This window comes from Bufo bufo, chromosome 2, assembly GCF_905171765.1.
Source record: "Bufo bufo chromosome 2, aBufBuf1.1, whole genome shotgun sequence".
Classification (NCBI taxonomy): Eukaryota; Metazoa; Chordata; class Amphibia; order Anura; family Bufonidae; genus Bufo; species Bufo bufo.
In genome coordinates, this window is record NC_053390.1 from 39,668,915 (window position 1) to 39,690,108 (window position 21,194).

The 21,194-nt window shown below is 45.9% G+C and overlaps 1 protein-coding gene across 1 annotated transcript in view; it reads right to left on the reverse strand.

The window, feature by feature from the left end:
- NIPBL (NIPBL cohesin loading factor) overlaps positions 1-21,194 on the reverse strand; it is a 158,192-nt gene that overhangs the window by 24,941 nt on the left and 112,057 nt on the right. The window contains exons 35-40 of the mRNA XM_040420964.1: positions 17,345-17,481; positions 17,118-17,258; positions 15,730-15,823; positions 15,273-15,427; positions 15,102-15,192; positions 13,039-13,212 (exon numbers count right to left, since the gene is read on the reverse strand). Coding sequence (XP_040276898.1) covers positions 13,039-13,212; positions 15,102-15,192; positions 15,273-15,427; positions 15,730-15,823; positions 17,118-17,258; positions 17,345-17,481 — 792 coding nt within the window. The remainder of the gene's footprint in view (positions 1-13,038; positions 13,213-15,101; positions 15,193-15,272; positions 15,428-15,729; positions 15,824-17,117; positions 17,259-17,344; positions 17,482-21,194) is intronic.

Consider the following 21,194-nt stretch of genomic DNA (forward strand, 5'->3'; position numbering starts at 1 on the left):
GGGTTAACAAAGTTTGTAAAATCAGTTTTGAATACCTTGAGGGGTGTAGTTTCTTAGATGGGGTCACTTTTAGGGAGTTTCTCCTCTAGGGGTGCATCAGGGGGCTTCAAATGGGACATGGTGTAAATAAACCAGTCCATAAAAATCAGCCTTCCAAAAACCAAACGGCGCACCTTTCACTCTACGCCCCGCTGTGTGCCCGTACAGTAGTTTACGGCCACATATTGGGTGTTTCTGTAAATGGCAGAGTCAGGGCAATAAAGATACAGTCTTGTTTGGCTGTTAACCCTTGGTTTGTTAGTGGAAAAAATGGGTTAAAATGAAAAATTAGACAAAAAAATGAAATTCTCAAATTTCCTCCCTATTTGCCAATAACTCTTGTGCAACACCTAAAGGGTTAACAACGTATGCAAAATCAGTTTTGAATACCTTGAGCGGTGTAGTTTCTTAGATGGGGTCATTTTTGGGTGGTTTCTATAATGTAAGCCTCGCAAAGTGACTTGAGACCTGAACTGGTCCCTAGAAATTGAGTTTTTGTAAATTTCGGAAAAATTTCAAGATTTGCTTCTAAACTTCTAAGCCTTATAACATCCCCAAAAAATAAAATATCATTCCCAAAACAATTCAAACATGAAGTAGACATATGGGGAATGTAAAGTCATCACAATTTTTGGGGGTATTACTATGTATTACAGAAGTAGAGAAACTGAAACTTTGAAATTTGCAAATTTTTTTCAAATTTTTGTTAAATTAGGTATTTTTTGGTGCAAAAAAAATTTTTTTTTTTACTCCATTTTACCAGTGTCATGAAGTACAATATGTGACGAAAAAACAATCTCAGAACGGCCTGGATAAGTCAAACCGTTTTAAAGTTATCAGCACTTAAAGGGACTCTGGTCAGATTTTCAAAAAATGGCCTGGTCCTAAGGTGTAAAAAGGCTGTGTCCTTAGGGGGTTAAAATGTGAAAAAAAAAAATACCGGATCTGTTTTGCCGGATGACACCAGAACATTGGATTCGGTATTGCACTGCATTTTTCAGACTGATCAGGCTTCTTTAGATTGATCAGAATCCTGATAAGTCTGAAAAATGCCTGATCAGTCAGAAAAAAATGACATGCATTTGCATACACGTTGCCTGATCAGGCAGGCAGGCCAGACAACGGAACTGCAAGCCGGAATCAAACAACGCAAGTGTGAAAGTACCCCTAAGTAGGTACAACAGTACATTAAAAAAATTATACGCTGACAATATAATATAAAAAAAAAAAATAACTTTCACTAAATACACTACAAACTACCTTATCCAAATTTAATACGATTTCATACTACAAAATAAATGAAAATAAATCACAAATTTTGAAGATCAGCATTCCTTGTAAAATACAATTAGGAATAACCGCATCACTACCATATCAATGGAACAAAAAAATAAAATATCTAGGAATATACATCACGTATAACAGTCAAAATAAATATAAAGAAAATTTTAAACCCTTATTAACTTCAATACCTCAAAAATTACTCTCATATACAAAAATACAACTATCCTGGGCTGACAAAATAGCCTTAGTCAAAATGTTTATCCTTCCTTCTATTCTATATACATTCCGCACAATTGCCATTCCAATCAAAAACTCCTTTTCTCAACTACAAAATTAAATTTCCAAATTTATATGGACAAACAAAAAACACAGAATTAATTCAGATATTATGGCAGTGCGTCTTATGGGGCGAATGCTGCAGTTTACACTGATACACCGCCGACCGCATGCTGCACAGCGTGGTCGGCGGGTGTATCAGTGGGGAGGGAGGAGGGGCTAGGTAGGCATCTAGTTTTTAATGGCAGCGGGGCCCGGTGCAGTCACTATTATATTGCACCAGGCCCCGCTCACTGTAGTAATCCCATCTATAACTGTAGGCAATGTTTAACTATTATCTTCAATACAATCCATTAATCGTCACTTACTAACGTCTGTATCAGGCAGGAGGCCGGGCACTGGCAGCGTAATTTACTACGTCACACGCCGCCTGCTTCATTCATAAAGTGGGCGGAGCATGCGCGTGACGTAGCGAGTTACGCTGCCAGTGGCTGCCCGCCCGGCCTCCTACCTGATACAGACGTTAGTAAATGAAGATTAATGGATTGCATTGAAGATAATAGTTAAACATTGCCTACAGTTATAGATAGGATTACTACAGTGAGCGGGGCCCAGTGCAATAGAATACAGTGACTGCACCGGGCCCCGCTGCCATTACAAAACTAGATGCCAGCCCCCACCCCCTGTATTGGGGGTCATTCACACTACACAGTGACACTTATTGGGAAGGGGGGGGGGGGGGGGTAGAATCTGTGGATGACATAGCATAAGATGCTATATGTGCCAGCCACAGATGCCCCCATAACAGTGCCAGCCACAGATGCCCCCATAACAGTGCCAGCCACAGACCACCATTAGTTCAAAACCCACCAAAAGCACACTTTTTGGGTCAAAATATTTTTTCTTATCTCCTCCTCAAAAACCTAGGAGCATCTTATGGGCCGGTGCGTCTTATATGGCGAAAAATACGGTAGCTTCCCAATATCCTTTACCTAAAACAGACTTCTACAAATATTTAGGAATCAGATTTTTTTTTGAGGAAGAGTAGTCCTCAAGCAGGGACAACAGCAGGAAGGGATGAAGATGGCCTTGCTGTAGAAACGCAATGCGGCTACCCCCGGTTTACAGCAGGACCCCCGCCTAGAACAGAAAAACGCAATCTGTCACCTAAGCGTGAGGACAGAATGCGGTAGGCACGGCAAGTGAGCACACGGCCAGTACAGCTAGTGTGAGCGAAGGAGATGGTCCGAGGTCACAACAGGAACTCCGGAACAATCCAAGTCAACAACCATACTCTCCCGAGGAGAGGGCTGTGAAGGAACAGCCCCTGAAGCCTGACCAGGGCAGAAGAAACATCGGAGGGATATGCTCTGAGCAGGAGCCAAAACAGAGCCGGCGAGAAGAAGCAGTCGAGGCAGACGCCGGCATAACTCCTCCAACCGAAAGGAGAAGTGGGTAACAGGGTAGTCAGAGTAGGACAGTTCAAAGGCAGAACACCAGATACTCTGTGTGGCACCCGGCTCAACGCCTCGCAGAATGCGAACACCCCGAAGAACCCAAGGTGGAGGTCCCCGGACCTGGCATAACCGAAGCACCCAAGAAAAGTTGGGTGACCTTCCAAAGGAGAGCGATCCAAACCTGGCAGCAGAGCGGCACTAAAGTGCAGAGGGAGCCCATAGGAAGGACTCATACCACACCACATCCGAAGAGGAGGGAATGGTAGTAGGTGAGGGAACCGTAGACCCGCCAGAGCCAACTTAGTATTCGAAGGGCGCTGCAGACAGCCCTCTCGTCCATGAGACCGCTTGCGCAGGGAAGCAAAGCATAAGGAGGACGCAATGGGTACGCATCCAGCAGCCATGAACACTCCACGGGTGGAAGGGCCAACGAGCATGGTCGATACTGCCACAAGCAGAACCGCAAAATACTGTCCAAACCCAAGAATGAGCACCGCCTAGCTCGGTGTAGGCAGATAGCAAGTAGACCACGTCCGGACCAGGTGGAAGCAGAATGATCTCTCCGGAGAAGAGTGTAAGGCATGCGGCTAGCATTGTAACCCAAGGGAAACACTTATGTCGCGGGAGGAAGGGGGACATACGCACGGTCAGCCCCGTAAGCGGTGAGAATTCCAACCCACCTACGGAAGGAGAAGGCATACACGGCCCATACAATGCACAGAGCGCGCATGAATGTTCACCCACTGTAAATATTTACTCTGGGAAGGGGGCCATCGACAGAGCCCCACAGTATCTACAGAAGTGCAATATGCCGCCTGGAAGGGAGTCCTGCACAAGACTAGTACAGTATGCGATGTAACGCAAGCAGTCCGCCTAGAAAAGGCAGCTGGCAGACACTGCATTCGGCAAGAGTGTAAAGGCCCGCCTAAGAAGGGGGTGATGCTCAAGACCAGTAAGAACTTCAGAGAAGTAGGGCATACCATATTCCACCCAGAAGGGGGTCATGCACATGGCCTCACTGAATCCAGTAGGAACACAGGAAGTCCGCCTAGGGAAGGGGGACATGCACATGGATACCATCGCATTAAGTGATAGTGTAATAATCCACCTAACACCGTATGCCGTGAGAATACAACTACCCCGCCAATGAAAGTGCGGTATTCCGCCTAAGGAAGGGGGTCATGCACAAGGACAGTACCGTAACCGGTGAGTGCGTAATTCCACCTATAGAAAGGGGACATGCACCCGGCGACACTGTGGGCGTTGGGCTGGAGAAGCCACTCGGTCCGTTCCAGCAGGGTCGCCCCTTCAGCTGCTGGCAGCGTAGTGGCAGGACGCTGGAAGAGGGACTTGGCGTGCGGGCGACCCTTACGCTGGCGGGATGCAGGGGAGCTAGGCTGCCCTGGTCCACCTTTGCCTTCTGTGGGGGAGGCAGCAGTGCGGATGACCGGTACTGGCGCAGCTCGACCCCGGGAGAAACAGAGAGGTCTAGTGCGTCTCTGTTGTCCCTGAAGAGAAGAAGAAAAAATAAAATAAAAAATTATAAGGAGAGAAAAAAAAACATGTCTTGCCTCGTTGGACACTAAGCAAAAACTGGCAGTCTCTCTCTCCAGGCTGAGGGTATAGCTGCTGGAGGAGGGGCTTAAAAGTTTTCACTTAGTGTCACGCCTCCTAGGAAGCTGAGCTATACCCAAGGTCTCCTGTGTTCCCCAAGGAAAATGGGCGAGAAAACTAAACCACATTGACCCCAGCTACTCTGATCTATGCTGGAAACATTGTGGAGCTCAATGAACCTATCTACATCTATGGTGGTCATGCCCAAGAAATCAAACATTTTGGAAACTGGTATTTAAAAAACTAAAACAAGATGCTCCATATAAACATTCAACCATCTCCAGACTTTTCCTTATGTTTTCTACCAAATCAACATATTCCACAACATACCGCAACAGTGGGATCCCATATAATATTATCCACAAGAAGCCTCATAGCACAAAAATGGAAAAGTCCAGAAATCCCCACCATCACGGAAGTATGGACATCGGTCTCAAACGCATACAGTATGGAAATGACAAGTGGGAGGCACATATGCAAACTGTTGCAATTCCTGCACCGTTCACCTGATTTGGATGTAATTACCCTCAAATTAAAGCTGACAGTCTGCAGGTAAAGCACATCTTGTTCGTTTCATTTCAAATCCATTGTGGTGGTGTATAGAGCCAAAAATGTTAGAATTGTGTAGATGTCCCAATATTTATTGACCTGGCTGTATATGGGCATGTGTGCATGCATATATGTGGACAATCTAAGAAGGATGTATGAATATATGTGTGCGGAAGTGGGTGCGCGTTTTTACACATATGCACATACAGTGGATATAAAAAAGTCTACACACCCCTATTCAAATGTCAGATTTCTGTGATGTAAAAAAATTAGACAAAGAAATAATTTCAGAACTTTTTCCACCTTTAATGTGACCTATAAACTGTACAACTCAATTGAAAAACAAACTGAAATCTTTTAGGTAGAGGGAAGAAAAAATATAAAAATAAAATAATATGGTTGCATAAGTGTGCACACCCTTAAACTAATACTTTGTTGAAGCACCTTTTGATTTTATTACAGCACGCAGTCTTTTTGGGTATGAGTCTATCAGCATGGCACATTTTGACTTGGCAGGATTTGCCCACTCTTCTTTGCAAAAACACTCCAAATCTGTCAGATTGCGAGGGCATCTCCTGGGCACAGCCCTCTTCAGATCACCCCACAGATTTTCATTCAGATTCAGGTCTGGGCTCTGGCTGGGCCATTCCAAAACTTTAATCTTCTTCTGGTGAAGCGATTCCTTTGTTGATTTGGATGTATGCTTTGGGTCGTTGTCATGCTGAAAGATGAAGTTTCTCTTCATGTTCAGCTTTCTAGCAGAAGCCTGAAGGTTTTGTGCCAATATTGACTGATATTTGGAACTGTTCATAATTCCCTCTAGCTTAACTAAGGTCCCAGTTCCAGCTGAAGAAAAACCGCCCCCTGACATGATGCTGCCACCACCATGCTTCACTGTGGGTATGGTGTTCTTGTGGTGATGTGCAGTGTTGTTTTTGCGCCAAACATATCTTTTGGAATTATGGCCAAAAAGTTCAACCTTGGTTTCATCAGACCATGACACTTTTTCCCACATGCTTTTGGGAGACTTCAGATGTGTTTTTGCAAAATGTAGCCTAGCTTGGATGTTTTTCTTCGTAAGAAAAGGCTTTCGTCTTGCCACTCTACCCCATAGCCCAGACATATGAAGAATACGGGAGATTGTTGTCACATGTACCACACAGCCAGTACTTGCCAGATATTCCTGCAGCTCCTTTAACCACCTCTGGACCGCCGTACGCAGGATTGCGTCTTTGCGGCGGCCCTGCTCTTCTGGGTGGACGCGCCGGTGCGTCCTCTCGCGAGACGCGAGATTTCCTGTGAACGCGCGCACACAGGCGCGCGCGCTCACAGGAACGGAAGGTAAGAGAGTTGATCTCCAGCCTGCCAGCGGCGATCGTTCGCTGGCAGGCTGGAGATGTGTTTTTTTTAACCCCTAACAGGTATATTAGACGCTGTTTTGATAACAGCGTCTAATATACCTGCTACCTGGTCCTCTGGTGGTCCCCTTTGTTTGGATCGACCACCAGAGGACACAGGTAGCTCAGTAAAGTCCCACCAAGCACCACTACACTACACTACACCCCCCCCCCCCGTCACTTATTAACCCCTTATTAGCCCCTGATCACCCCATATAGACTCCCTGATCACCCCCCTGTCATTGATTACACCCCTGTCATTGATCAACCCCCTGTAAAGCTCCATTCAGATGTCCGCATGATTTTTACGGATCCACTGATGGATGGATCGGATCTGCAAAACGCATACGGGCGTCTGAATGAAGCCTTACAGGGGCGTGATCAATGACTGTGGTGATCACCCCATATAGACTCCCTGATCACCCCCCTGTCATTGATTACCCCCCTGTCATTGATTACCCCCCTGTAAAGCTCCATTCAGATGTCCGCATGATTTTTACGGATGCACTGATAGATGGATCGGATCCGCAAAATGCATCCGGACGTCTGAATGAAGCCTTACAGGGGCATGATCAATGACTGTGGTTATCACCCCATATAGACTCCCTGATCACCCCCCTGTCATTGATCACCCCCCTGTAAAGCTCCATTCAGATGTCCGCATGATTTTTACGGATGCACTGATAGATGGATCGGATCCGCAAAACGCATCCGGACGTCTGAATGAAGCCTTACAGGGGCGTGATCAATGACTGTGGTGATCACCCCATATAGACTCCCTGATCACCCCCCTGTCATTGATTACACCCCTGTCATTGATCACCCCCCTGTAAAGCTCCATTCAGATGTCCGCATGATTTTTACGGATGCACTGATAGATGGATCGGATCCGCAAAACGCATCCGGACGTCTGAATGAAGCCTTACAGGGGCGTGATCAATGACTGTGGTGATCACCCCATATAGACTCCCTGATCACCCCCCTGTCATTGATTACCCCCCTGTAAAGCTCCATTCAGATGTCCGCATGATTTTTACGGATGCACTGATAGATGGATCGGATCCGCAAAATGCATCCGGACGTCTGAATGAAGCCTTACAGGGGCATGATCAATGACTGTGGTTATCACCCCATATAGACTCCCTGATCACCCCCCTGTCATTGATCACCCCCCTGTAATGCTCCATTCAGATGTCCGCATGATTTTTACGGATGCACTGATAGATGGATCGGATCCGCAAAACGCATCCGGACGTCTGAATGAAGCCTTACAGGGGCGTGATCAATGACTGTGGTGATCACCCCATATAGACTCCCTGATCACCCCCCTGTCATTGATTACACCCCTGTCATTGATCACCCCCCTGTAAAGCTCCATTCAGATGTCCGCATGATTTTTACGGATGCACTGATAGATGGATCGGATCCGCAAAACGCATCCGGACGTCTGAATGAAGCCTTACAGGGGCGTGATCAATGACTGTGGTGATCACCCCATATAGACTCCCTGATCACCCCCCTGTCATTGATCACCCCCCTGTAAAGCTCCATTCAGATGTCCGCATGATTTTTACGGATGCACTGATAGATGGATCGGATCCGCAAAACGCATCCGGACGTCTGAATGAAGCCTTACAGGGGCGTGATCAATGACTGTGGTGATCACCCCATATAGACTCCCTGATCACCCCCCTGTCATTGATTACACCCCTGTCATTGATCACCCCCCTGTAAAGCTCCATTCAGACGTCCGCATGATTTTTACGGATCCACTGATAGATGGATCGGATCCGCAAAACGCATCCGGACGTCTGAATGAAGCCTTACAGGGGCATGATCAATGACTGTGGTGATCACCCCATATAGACTCCCTGATCACCCCCCTGTCATTGATTACCCCCCTGTAAAGCTCCATTCAGATGTCCGCATGATTTTTACGGATGCACTGATAGATGGATCGGATCCGCAAAACGCATACGGACGTCTGAATGAAGCCTTACAGGGGCATGATCAATGACTGTGGTTATCACCCCATATAGACTCCCTGATCACCCCCCTGTCATTGATCAACCCCCTGTCATTGATCACCCCCCCCTGTCATTGATCACCCCCCTGTCATTGATCAACCCCCTGTCATTGATCACCCCCCCCTGTCATTGATCACCCCCCTGTCATTGATCACCCCTCTGTAAGGCTCCATTCAGACATTTTTTTGGCCCAAGTTAGCGGAATTTTTATTTATTTTTCTTACAAAGTCTCATATTCCACTAACTTGTGTCAAAAAATAAAATCTCACATGAACTCACCATACCCCTCACGGAATCCAAATGCGTAAAATTTTTTAGACATGTATATTCCAGACTTCTTCTCACGCTTTAGGGCCCCTAGAATGCCAGGGCAGTATAAATACGCCACATGTGACCCCATTTCGGAAAGAAGACACCCCCAGGTATTCCGTGAGGGGCATATTGAGTCCATGAAAGATTGAAATTTTTGTCCCAAGTTAGCGGAACGGGAGACTTTGTGAGAAAAAAATAAAAAATATCAATTTCCGCTAACTTGTGCCAAAAAAAAAAAATTTCTATGAACTCGCCATGCCCCTCATTGAATACCTTGGGGTGTCTTCTTTCCAAAATGGGGTCACATGTGGGGTATTTATACTGCCCTGGCATTCTAGGGGCCCCAAAGCGTGAGAAGAAGTCTGGTATCCAAATGTCTAAAAATGCCCTCATAAAATGAATGTGGGCCCCTTTGCGCATCTAGGCTGCAAAAAAGTGTCACACATGTGGTATCGCCGTACTCAGGAGAAGTTGGGGAATGTGTTTTGGGGTGTCATTTTACATATACCCATGCTGGGTGAGAGAAATATCTTGGTCAAATGCCAACTTTGTATAAAAAAATGGGAAAAGTTGTCTTTTGCCAAGATATTTCTCTCACCCAGCAAGGGTATATGTAAAATGACACCCCAAAACACATTCCCCAACTTCTCCTGAATACGGCGATACCACATGTGTGACACTTTTTTGCAGCCTAGGTGGGCAAAGGGGCCCATATTCCAAAGAGCACCTTTAGGATTTCACAGGTCATTTACCTACCTAACACACATTAGGGCCCCTGGAAAATGCCAGGGCAGTATAACTACCACACAAGTGACCCCATTTTGGAAAGAAGACACCCCAAGGTATTCCGTGAGGGGCATGGCGAGTTCCTAGAATTTTTTATTTTTTGTCACAAGTTAGTGGAAAATGCTGATTTTTTTTTTTTTTTTTTTTTTTTTATACAAAGTCTCATATTCCACTAACTTGTGACAAAAAATAAAAACTTCCATGAACTCACTATGCCCATCAGCGAATACCTTGGGGTCTCTTCTTTCCAAAATGGGGTCACTTGTGGGGTAGTTATACTGCCCTGGCATTCTAGGGGCCCAAATGTGTGGTAAGGAGTTTGAAATCAAATTCTGTAAAAAATGACAAGTGAAATCCGAAAGGTGCTCTTTGGAATATGGGCCCCTTTGCCCACCTAGGCTGCAAAAAAGTGTCACACATCTGGTATCTCCGTACTCAGGAGAAGGTGGGGAATGTGTTTTGGGGTGTCATTTTATATATACCCATGCTGGGTGAGAGAAATATCTTGGCAAACGACAACTTTTCCCATTTTTTTATACAAAGTTGGCATTTGACCAAGATATTTATCTCACCCAGCATGGGTATATGTAAAAAGACACCCCAAAACACATTCCTCAACTTCTCCTGAATACAGAGATACCAGATGTGTGACACTTTTTTGCAGCCTAGGTGGGCAAAGGGGCCCATATGCCAAAGAGCACCTTTCGGATTTCACAGGTCAATTTTTACAGAATTTGATTTCAAACTCCTTACCACACATTTGGGCCCCTAGAATGCCAGGGCAGTATAACTACCCCACAAGTGACCCCATTTTGGAAAGAAGAGACCCCAAGGTATTCGCTGATGGGCATAGTGAGTTCATGGAAGTTTTTATTTTTTGTCACAAGTTAGTGGAATATGAGACTTTGTATGAAAAAAAAAAAAAAAAAAAAAATAATCATTTTCCACTAACTTGTGACAAAAAATAAAAAATTCTAGGAACTCGCCATGCCCCTCACGGAATACCTTGGGGTGTCTTCTTTCCAAAATGGGGTCACTTGTGGGGTAGTTATACTGCCCTGGCATTCTAGGGGCCCAAATGTGTGGTAAGGAGTTTGAAATCAAATTCAGTAAAAAATGACCTGTGAAATCCGAAAGGTGCTCTTTGGAATGTGGGCCCCTTTGCCCACCTAGGCTGCAAAAAAGTGTCACACATCTGGTATCTCCGTACTCAGGAGAAGGTGGGGAATGTGTTTTGGGGTGTCATTTTATATATACCCATGCTGGGTGAGAGAAATATCTTGGCAAAAGACAACTTTTCCCATTTTTTTATACAAAGTTGTCATTTGACCAAGATATTTATCTCACCCAGCATGGGTATATGTAAAAAGACACCCCAAAACACATTCCTCAACTTCTCCTGAGTACGGGGATACCAGATGTGTGACACTTTTTTGCAGCCTAGGTGGGCAAAGGGGCCCATATTCCAAAGAGCACCTTTCGGATTTCACTTGTCATTTTTTACTGAATTTGATTTCAAACTCCTTACCACACATTTGGGCCCCTAGAATGCCAGGGCAGTATAACTACCCCACAAGTGACCCCATTTTGGAAAGAAGAGACCCCAAGGTATTCGCTGATGGGCATAGTGAGTTCATAGAACTTTTTATTTTTTGTCACAAGTTAGTGGAATATGAGACTTTGTAAGAAAAAAAAAAAAAAAAAAAAATCATCATTTTCCGCTAACTTGTGACAAAAAATAAAAAGTTCTATGAACTCACTATGCCCATCAGCGAATACCTTAGGGTGTGTACTTTCAGAAATGGGGTCATTTGTGGGGTGTTTGTACTGTCTGGGCATTGTAGAACCTCAGGAAACATGACAGGTGCTCAGAAAGTCAGAGCTGCTGCAAAAAGCGGAAATTCACATTTTTGTACCATAGTTTGTAAACGCTATAACTTTTACCCAAACCATTTTTTTTCTACCCAAACATTTTTTTTTTTATCAAAGACATGTAGAACTATAAATTTAGAGCAAAATTTCTATATGGATGTCGTTTTTTTTGCAAAATTTTACAACTGAAAGTGAAAAATGTCATTTTTTTTGCAAAAAAAATCGTTAAATTTCGATTAATAACAAAAAAAGTAAAAATGTCAGCAGCAATGAAATACCACCAAATGAAAGCTCTATTAGTGAGAAGAAAAGGAGGTAAAATTCATTTGGGTGGTAAGTTGCATGACCGAGCAATAAATGGTGAAAGTAGTGTAGGTCAGAAGTGTAAAAAGTGGCCTGGTCTTTCAGGGTGTTTAAGCACTGGGGGCTGAGGTGGTTAATGTTGCTGTAGGCCTCTTGGTCGCCTCCCAGGCCAGTTTTCTTCTCGTCTTTTCATCAATTTTGGAGGGACGTCCAGTTCTTGGTAATGTCACTGTTGTGCCATATTTTCTCCACATGATGATGACTGTCTTCACTGTGTTCCATGGTATATCTCATGCCTTGGAAATTATTTTGTACCCTTCTCCTGACGGATACCTTCTAACAATGAGATCCCTCTGATGCTTTGGAAGCTCTCTGTGGACCATGGCTTCTGCTGTGGGATGCGACTAAGAAAATTTCAGGAAAGACCAACTAGAGCAGCTGAACTTTATTTGGGGTTAATCAGAGGCACTTTACATGATGGCCGGTGTAAGCTGACTCCTATTTAACAGGATTGTGAATGTGATTGCTTAATTCTGAACACAGCTACATCCCCAGTTATAAGAGTGGGTGGAAAAAGTTCTGAAATGATTTATCTTTGTCATTTTTTTTACAGCACAGAAACCTGACATTTGAACCGGGGTGTGTAGACTTTTTATATCCACTGTATATATGTATATACACATATACATGTGTCTTTGTGTATGGATATACATGGATTAACTGAAAACCAGATGTTAGGACAAATTATTCTCCACTCACTAATATTATATAATTCAACCACTGTAATTAATAAATAATGATAATACAAGGAAACTGTTGTATAAGTTCTGTTTACTGATCAATTGTTAAATTAAACATATGAAATGTAACCTTATAATATATCAAAAAACAATCAAAAAAATTACTGATAAAAAAACATGGAACACACAGCTCTCGCAACCCCTTCTGTTTACTGATCGCTGGGGGTGCCAAGAGCTGTCAGACCCTCACTGATGGTCATCAAAATCCTGAAACTGGACAAGCCCTTTAAAGCAGGTTAAAGCTCAGCACAAGCACCAAACTCTATTCCACTTGCCCACATAAGAAGCTGCTGACTGGTGGTAAGAGTTGAAGTTCACTTACAGTCTCTGTCGGCTTGCTGCATCCTGGTATCTTCCTCTTGCAGGTAGGTCTGGAGGTTCTTCAGTACTTGAATTTTCAGGTTCACCGATGAGTTCTTGTCGGAGAGAATACTGTTATACAAATTTTTCACCTCCACTTCAAACATGAGAATTGGATGCTGAATGAATGAAAACCCTAAAAAATTAAAAACACGCAAAATCGGTTATGACATTAATCTGTTAACTTCGAGGACAATGAATACAAACTTTCAAATGTAACATTCATTGAAAAAAAAAGCTTTGAATTCAAACATCGTTCTACAAGAGGTTTGAGAAATAAATAGCAGGGAATGTACAAATTAAACTCAGACTTCAGACAGGGGCACTCTCTGCTAAATTAAAGCTATGGGGGCTGATGTACAGGAGTCTTTGGTTATGAATTAAGAAATCATCTTCCAGAAGCTATAAACATATGGCAGCTAGCTGCTGTGCGTCCGATGCCAGTTCCTCACACGATAGTGGAATTTCTGCTGCACTGAGTGTTCAGATCCTAGCTATACTGAAACTGGGTATATCATTTGAGGGGGAAGCGGGGGAATCAAAAGAATTGACATGCTGCAGATTTTAAATTCACACCGCATGTGAATTTCCACAACATGTGGATTAGGCTAGTTTCACATTTCCAGCAGGCAGTTCCAGCAAGGAAGCAGCCTGCTGGAGATGTCCCGCCGGAAGCTACTGATTACCCGCCGGCCTCATTTACTAGAATGAGAACCAGTGGCAACCGCAACCTGGTAAATATGCCAAGCAGCGGCCAAATACCACTGCATGCAAAGCTATTTGTCCTGCCTTTTATCAGCATATTTGTCGAGTTGCGGCCGGACAGCGAGTTGGTTACTTCGGGGAATGCCGGAATGCATAGAGATCTGGCAGGCTGTTAACGGCTGGAAGCGCATATGTTAAATATCTTCGGCTGCAGTCTTTTCATCACAAACTTAGATGGGAAATTCAAAGCTTTTCTGCAACATTTGAAAGTACCCAAGAATCTAGCATTCCAAAAAGTGAAAATTTACCCTGGGCAGTCAAGAAGATGAGGGAGTGTGTCATCAGAAAATGACCTATTGTTTAAATCACGTTTTTATGGTTAACATATTTTTAAAGAATTTTGGACCGTTATTTAACATTTTCCATGTCTCTCTCATATACATATATATATATATATATATATATATATATATATATATTACTAAGCCTAATAATTGGTGCCAATTCTTGATCTGTACAGATCACTTTACTGCAGTTATCTGCTTATCTGTATTTCCAATTCTGCCTGTAATGAGGAGTATAGAAGAGACAGGATTCCCCATTCACAATAGATGATTGTCACATCTTAACTATTCTTTCCTTGTACATTGACCTCTGCACAGGTCACAGAGCATGCTTAGAAGACTCTCCCATAGAAGTTAATGAGTCCCCTCCTGACCACTGTGTCTATGGACCATGGGGCTGCCACAAAGCAATTTTCTTAATCCCTTCTAAATGCTGTTAAGAACAGCTCAGGCAAGATGGCTGCCCACATAATCATATTCAGGAAAGAGAATAAAACTGCAATCAGAATATAAAAAGGGAAAAAAAGTGTGTTGCTATATGGTTATAACTGACAGATACAATTTTTTGTGACCCATTTCCTTTAAATGGGTTATCCAGCAAAAGAAATGTATGACATCCTCAGGATAGGACATCAGTATCAGATCTGCGAGGGTGCAACACCCAGGACCCCTGCCAATCAGCTGTTAGAAGAGGACTTCACTGTACATCCTTCATGTGGCCTAGTTGCAGCTCAGCTCCATTCAATAGAGCTGAGCTGCAATACCAAGCACTGCCACTATACCATGTACAACGCTGTACTAGGAATGCTGCCGGGAGCCTGCATTGCTCTGGTGAGAGCAGCAGCTCCCTGAAACAGCTGATCAGTGGGGATGCCAGGACCGCCAATGATGTGATAATGATGATCTATCCTGAGGATAAGACATCATTATCTTTGCAAGGAGAAGAAAGCAAAGGCTAATAAAATGCTTTTCTCACCAAGTCCAATAATGGCTTTAGTTTGCACTTCCTCATCTGAATGTTTTGTGAAGTACAACAGCAACTCCAAAACTTTGTCCTTGATGTTGACCTGCAAGATAAATAAGATGCGGCATTAGATGTGATGTTTCCCTAAACTGCAGGGTTAATACCTCAATTTTTTAAACTTACTTTACTGCTACCCTTGAAATCTTCTTGATCAAAATCAAAATGTCGAGCGAGAGCCCCGACAGTGAAGAGCGAGCGCAGGAGAGCTGGTTTGTTGGTGGTCAGTACGGTGCTGTTAGGGTCTTCCTGATGCTCAGTTTTTAACTTTATCAGCGCACCTAGAAAAACAAATGGGTAAGTTCACAAAGAAGTGAAAATAAGTGCATTAACTGTGGAACTAATTCAGCAGGCTAACTGTAGGAGGCAAAAAAAAGCACGTCCAACGGAACAGCAGGTTTATTCTACTCCCCCACTGCCTAAAAGTTGATATTGCCTTTACCCAGTGGACAAAGTCCTGGCCGAGGACAAGGAACCCAGAGTCGCATCAGCAGGGTGCACATTTATCATTTCTCCTGTTTACATGGTGGATAAGCTGCTTCTATGAGGCCGTTAATTGAGAATGATACAGATGGAAACTTACCATAGTATCTATTAAAACAGGCCCAAACAAACTTATAATTCTGGGTTACTTTGTTGACAACAGCCCCGAGACAGCTCACACAATGCTGTACCACCTGGAATAAAGAAAAATGCCAAAAGGTGAGACTAAAACCTAAAGCAATACTATACACTTGTTTGGTTCAGGCAGTCTACTTCGTGAGCAGGGCAGGAAGTACAGTAATAAATTCTCGAACACAGGTCAAGAGTGTTTTTATGTACATCCCACTCAAATGAACAGACTAATGGCCCTGTCCCTATGCCGGAAGTTCATTCATTCATGTGCTGTCTCCTAAGGCACTGCATGCTTCTGCATACTGACAGACCAACCATCTAGTGTAACAGGAAACTGAAATAATCAGTTCCCTGTTCCTAAGTGCTAAAGCCTGGCTCCAGCATTCAGGTGGTTGTTAGAGTACCCCATAACATTGGTAATTATGTCATCAGTGCAGACAGGGCTTGGAGGCATGGAAAGAAGAAGCTATCTGCATATTCTCTTCATGTCCAGGCATGCAAATCACTAGTACAGCGCTGGCCAACCTGCGGCTCTCCAGCTGTTGTAAAACTACAACTCCCACCATGCCCTGCTGTAGGCTGATAGCTGTTAGCAGACTGGGCATGCTGGGAGTTGTAGTTTTGCAACAGCTGGAGAGCCGCAGGTTGGCCATACCTGCACTAGTAATATTGGGCTGTTGTGTCCAGTTGCCAGTGTTGTCAGATAATATATTCCCTGTTAGGACTCATACACACAAGCGCATTTTCTTTCAGTGTCCATTCCATTTTTGCGGACTGTATGCAGAACCATTCATTTCAACAGGTCCACAAAAAAACTGAAGTTACTCCATGTGGATTCCGTTTCCATATGTCTGTTCCTCAAAAGAATAGAACATGTACTATTATTGTCCGCATTACGGACAAGGATAGGACTGTTTTATTAGGGGCCAGCTGTTCGGTTCCGCAAAATACGGAACGCACACAGACGCCATCCGTATGTTTATTTTTTTTTGCAGATCCGTGTTTTGCAGACCACAAAATACATACGATCGTGTAAATGAGCCCCAGAATAAATGAATAAAGTGAAACGTAAAAAATAAATAAATAATAAACCCTCTGCATGACATAAGGGCGTTTTACGAGCGTATTGTGCTGAGACATTAACAGGTCTGTCAGGCAGAATGTAAGATACCACCAACATAAAATAATACCCCCAGCCATCAACTTTAGTCTGTTCTATGCCTGTCCACCTCTACTAAATAAATCTGCATTTGGATGATTATCTTCAAGGTACAGAAACTGAATCTAAAAAGCTAAGGGAGGAGATCCATGTGAAGCTAAACACACCTGATACTGCTCGGCACACAAGAAACTTACCGTCATGCCATATTTGATGATTAGTTTCATGAGATCCTCCTCTATTGTGGTGAGGAAGGTCTCACTCGGATGTTCCATTAGTGGCACAACCAGCTCCAAAATTTTCGCTACGTTGCATATTACCATGAAATCATTCTGGGTCTGTGAACACAGATCAAGCTGGAGGTAAACACAGGATTTCCTTGGTGGATCCTGACGAGTGTCTGTGTAATGGAACACATACTTACGTTACATTTAGTGGTGAGGTATGGCTGCATGGTCATGGCGTGTTTTACCATCAACTGAGGCCTGATTTTACTAAATAAGAACAGAGTGGTGATGCAAGAAACCAGCCGTCCGGAGTTCACACCTTTATTGTCCGAATCTGGTGGAGATAAAAAATAATAATTTGAAAAACTTTAAATGAAAGTTTATTTTGCTTGATGTCTTTTCATAACGTTCAGGATTTTTATTGTTAACTGCTTAACAATCAGCTACAGGTACAGAGGCTTTCCCAGGGAGCGCTGTGCTCCTAGTGCCCAAACAACTTCCCCAGCGCAGCTGTTTGTTCCTTGTGATAGCTTTGGCCCTCTGAAGGAGCCAAGACTATCACAGCAGTAAGTTCCTATGGAGGCCTGCAGGTGGCAGCGGTCCATAGGAACACAGCACAACTCCCACAGTCTGCAATGTTAATTTATTGCAGTCAACAAACAGGCATTCACAACGCAATGATAGAATTTAGCCAGTTTAGCACCTAATTAAAACACTGATGTTTCAGCATAGCAGAAAAGGAGACTTTTGTATTACTTACCAGTAAAGTCTCTTTCTCGCTCTTCCTTGGGGGACACAGGAAACCATGGGTATAGCTCTGCTCTCTAGGAGGCGTGACACTAAGTGAAAGCTGTAAGCCCCTCCTCCATCAGCTATACCCTTCAGCCTGGAGAAGAGACTGCCAGTTGCGTGTCCAAGTAGTGAAAGATAACCACCAACCGGAAAAAGAACTGTCGAGCCCCAACTGGGGCAACCAAGCCGGAACCACAACTGTAACCCAAATGAAGGGCGGGTGCTGTGTCCCCCAAGGAAGAGCGAGAAAGAGACTTTACTGGTAAGTAATACAAAAGTCTCCTTTTCTCGCCCATATTCCTTGGGGGACACAGGAAACCATGGGACGTTCCAGAGCAGTCCCAGAAGGGAGGGACCAGAACAAACTAGACCAACACCAGAGGCATCAATCAACTGCCGCCTGCAACACCAGACGGCCTAAAGCAGCGTCAGCCGACGCATGAGTATGCACCCTGTAGAACTTGGTGAAGGTGTGCAAGGAGGACCAAGTGGCCGCCTTGCAAATCTGCTCCGTAGAAGCCCGATTCCTCTGAGCCCAGGAAGCCCCGACCGCTCTAGTGGAGTGAGCGGTAACACCGAGGGGCGGAACCTTGCCCTTGGCGAGATAAGCCTCAGTAACAGCCATCTTGACAAAACGGGCGATAGCAACTTTGGATGCCGCCATCCCTCTGCGCGACCCCTCCGGAACCACAAAGAGCGAGTCAGTATGCCTGAAAGAGCTGGTTACCTCCAGGTAAACCTTGAGCGCCCTGACAACGTCCAGGCGATGAAGCTTCCTCTCCCGCGGGTGGGAAGGGGAAGGACACAAAGAGGGGAGAACGATGTCCTCGTTCAGATGAAAGGCGGAGACCACCTTAGGAAGGAAGGAAGGGACCGGACGAAGAACCACCTTGTCCTGGTGGAACACTAGGAAAGGTTCCAGACAGGAGAGTGCAGCCAATTCGGACACCCTCCGAAGAGAGGTGACGGCTACAAGGAAAATAACCTTGCAGGACAGAAGTCGCAAGGAAACCGTCCGCAGAGGCTCGAAAGGAGAAGCCTGGAGCGCTGAGAGAACCAGGTTCAGGTCCCAGGGCGGTACCGGAGGGCGGTACGGGGGAACCGCGTGAGCCACGCCCTGAAGGAAGGTCTTGACAGGACCAAGGGGGGCCAGTGGGCGCTGAAACAAAATGGACAGCGCAGACACCTGACCCTTCAAAGAACTAAGGCCCAGACCTTGGACAAGTCCGCTCTGCAGGAAGGACAAAACGGTGGGGAGAGAAAAGCGGAGCGGAGGAATCCCCAGATTGGCACAGAACGCCAAAAAGGTCCTCCAGGTCCCATAATAGATCCTAGAAGAGGACGGCTTACGGGCGCGGATCATGGTGCGGACGATGTCCGCAGAAAAACCCCTACGTGTCAGGACGGTGGTCTCAACAACCACGCCGTCAAACGTAGGGACCCTAAACGCGGGTGGAAGATCAGTCCCTGAGAGAGAAGATCTTCCCTGGCGGGCAGCGGCCAGGGCGCGTCTGCCAGGAGCAGCATGAGGTCGGCATACCAAGACCGGCGGGGCCAATCCGGAGCGACCAGAATCACCGAGACGCCTTCCGCCGCGATCTTCCGAAGGACCTTGGGCAGGAGTGGGATGGGAGGGAATATGTATGGGCGTGCGAAGCCTCGCCAAGGAAGAACGAGGGCGTCGGCTCCGCAAGCTCCCGGATCCCTGGCCCTGGACAGATAGGCGGGGACCTTGTGATTGAATTTGGAGGCCATGAGGTCCACGTCCGGTATGCCCCAACGAAGGCAAATGGCCTCGAATACCTCCGGGTGAAGAGACCACTCGCCGGGGTCGACGGTGGTGCGACTGAGGAAGTCCGCCGCCCAATTGTCCACCCCTGGAATAAAAATTGCAGATAGGGCCGGGACGTGGGCTTCCGCCCAACGGAGAATGCTGGTGACCTCCCGCATTGCTGCAGCGCTGCGAGTGCCCCCCTGGTGGTTTATGTACGCCACAGCCGTGGCGTTGTCCGATTGTACACGAACTGGATGACCCTTCAGCAGATGAGTCCAGTGTCGCAGAGACAGAAGGGCCGCTCTCAGCTCCAGGACATTGATCGAGAGTTTGGACTCCGATGGAGACCAAATGCCCTGGACGGATCAGGGAGGAAACACGCCTCCCCAGCCCAAGAGACTGGCATCGGTTGTAACCACCAACCAGTTGAGTGGCAGAAAGGACCTGCCCAGAAGAGGGGACTGTAACCACCAGCGGAGAGATGACCGCACCGGAGGCGATAGATGGAAGGGATGATCCAGAGACTCCGGCGATTTGTCCCAGGAGGAGAGGATCGCCCGTTGGAGAGGGCGGGAGTGAAACTGCGCAAATGGGATCGCCTCGAAGCAGGCAACCATCTGCCCCAAGACCCGCATGCAGAAGCGGAAGGACGGTCGACAGTGGAGAAGGAGACCCCGAACCGCCCGACGGAGGATCAGTCGTTTTTCCGAGGGAAGACGTACCTCCGCCGCTCCCGTGTCTAAAAGCATTCCCAGGAAGACTAGTTGTCTGGAGGGGGGAAGGGAGGACTTGGGGAAGTCGATGACCCAACCGAACCTCGCCAGAGTCTCTAGAGTGAGATCCACGCTGGCAACCGCTTGAGAAAGGGACGGAGCCTTGATGAGGATATCGTCCAAGTACGGTAGCAGAAAAACACCCCTGGAACGGAGTAAGGCCAAAACCGGGGCCAGGACCTTGGTGAACACCCGGGGGGCTGTTGCCAGCCCAAAGGGAAGGGCGACAAATTGGAAGTGGAGGTCCCCCACGGCGAATCGGAGGAAGCGATGGTGACACCGGGCTACCGGAACATGGAGGTAGGCATCCTGTATATCGATGGAAGACATGAAATCTCCCTGCTCCAGGGAAGCCACCGCGGAACGGAGGGACTCCATCCGAAACCGTTGAAGGAGGAGAAAACGGTTGAGCTTTTTGAGGTCCAAAATGGGCCGCACCGAACCTCCCTTCTTGGGAACTACAAAGAGGTTCGAGTAGAACCCTTGGAACCTTTCCTCTAGAGGAACGGGGGTAATCACCCCCCTGTCCAGTAAGGCTTGAACAGCCGCGGAGAACGCAGCCGCGCTTTTCGGGTCCCGCGGCGGGCGGGAGCGAAAGAACCGATCTGGAGGGAAGGATGCAAATTCGATCTTGTATCCGGAGGACACAATTTCGAGAGCCCAGGCGTCGGAGACGTGAGCCATCCAGACGTCCCTGAAAAGGAGGAG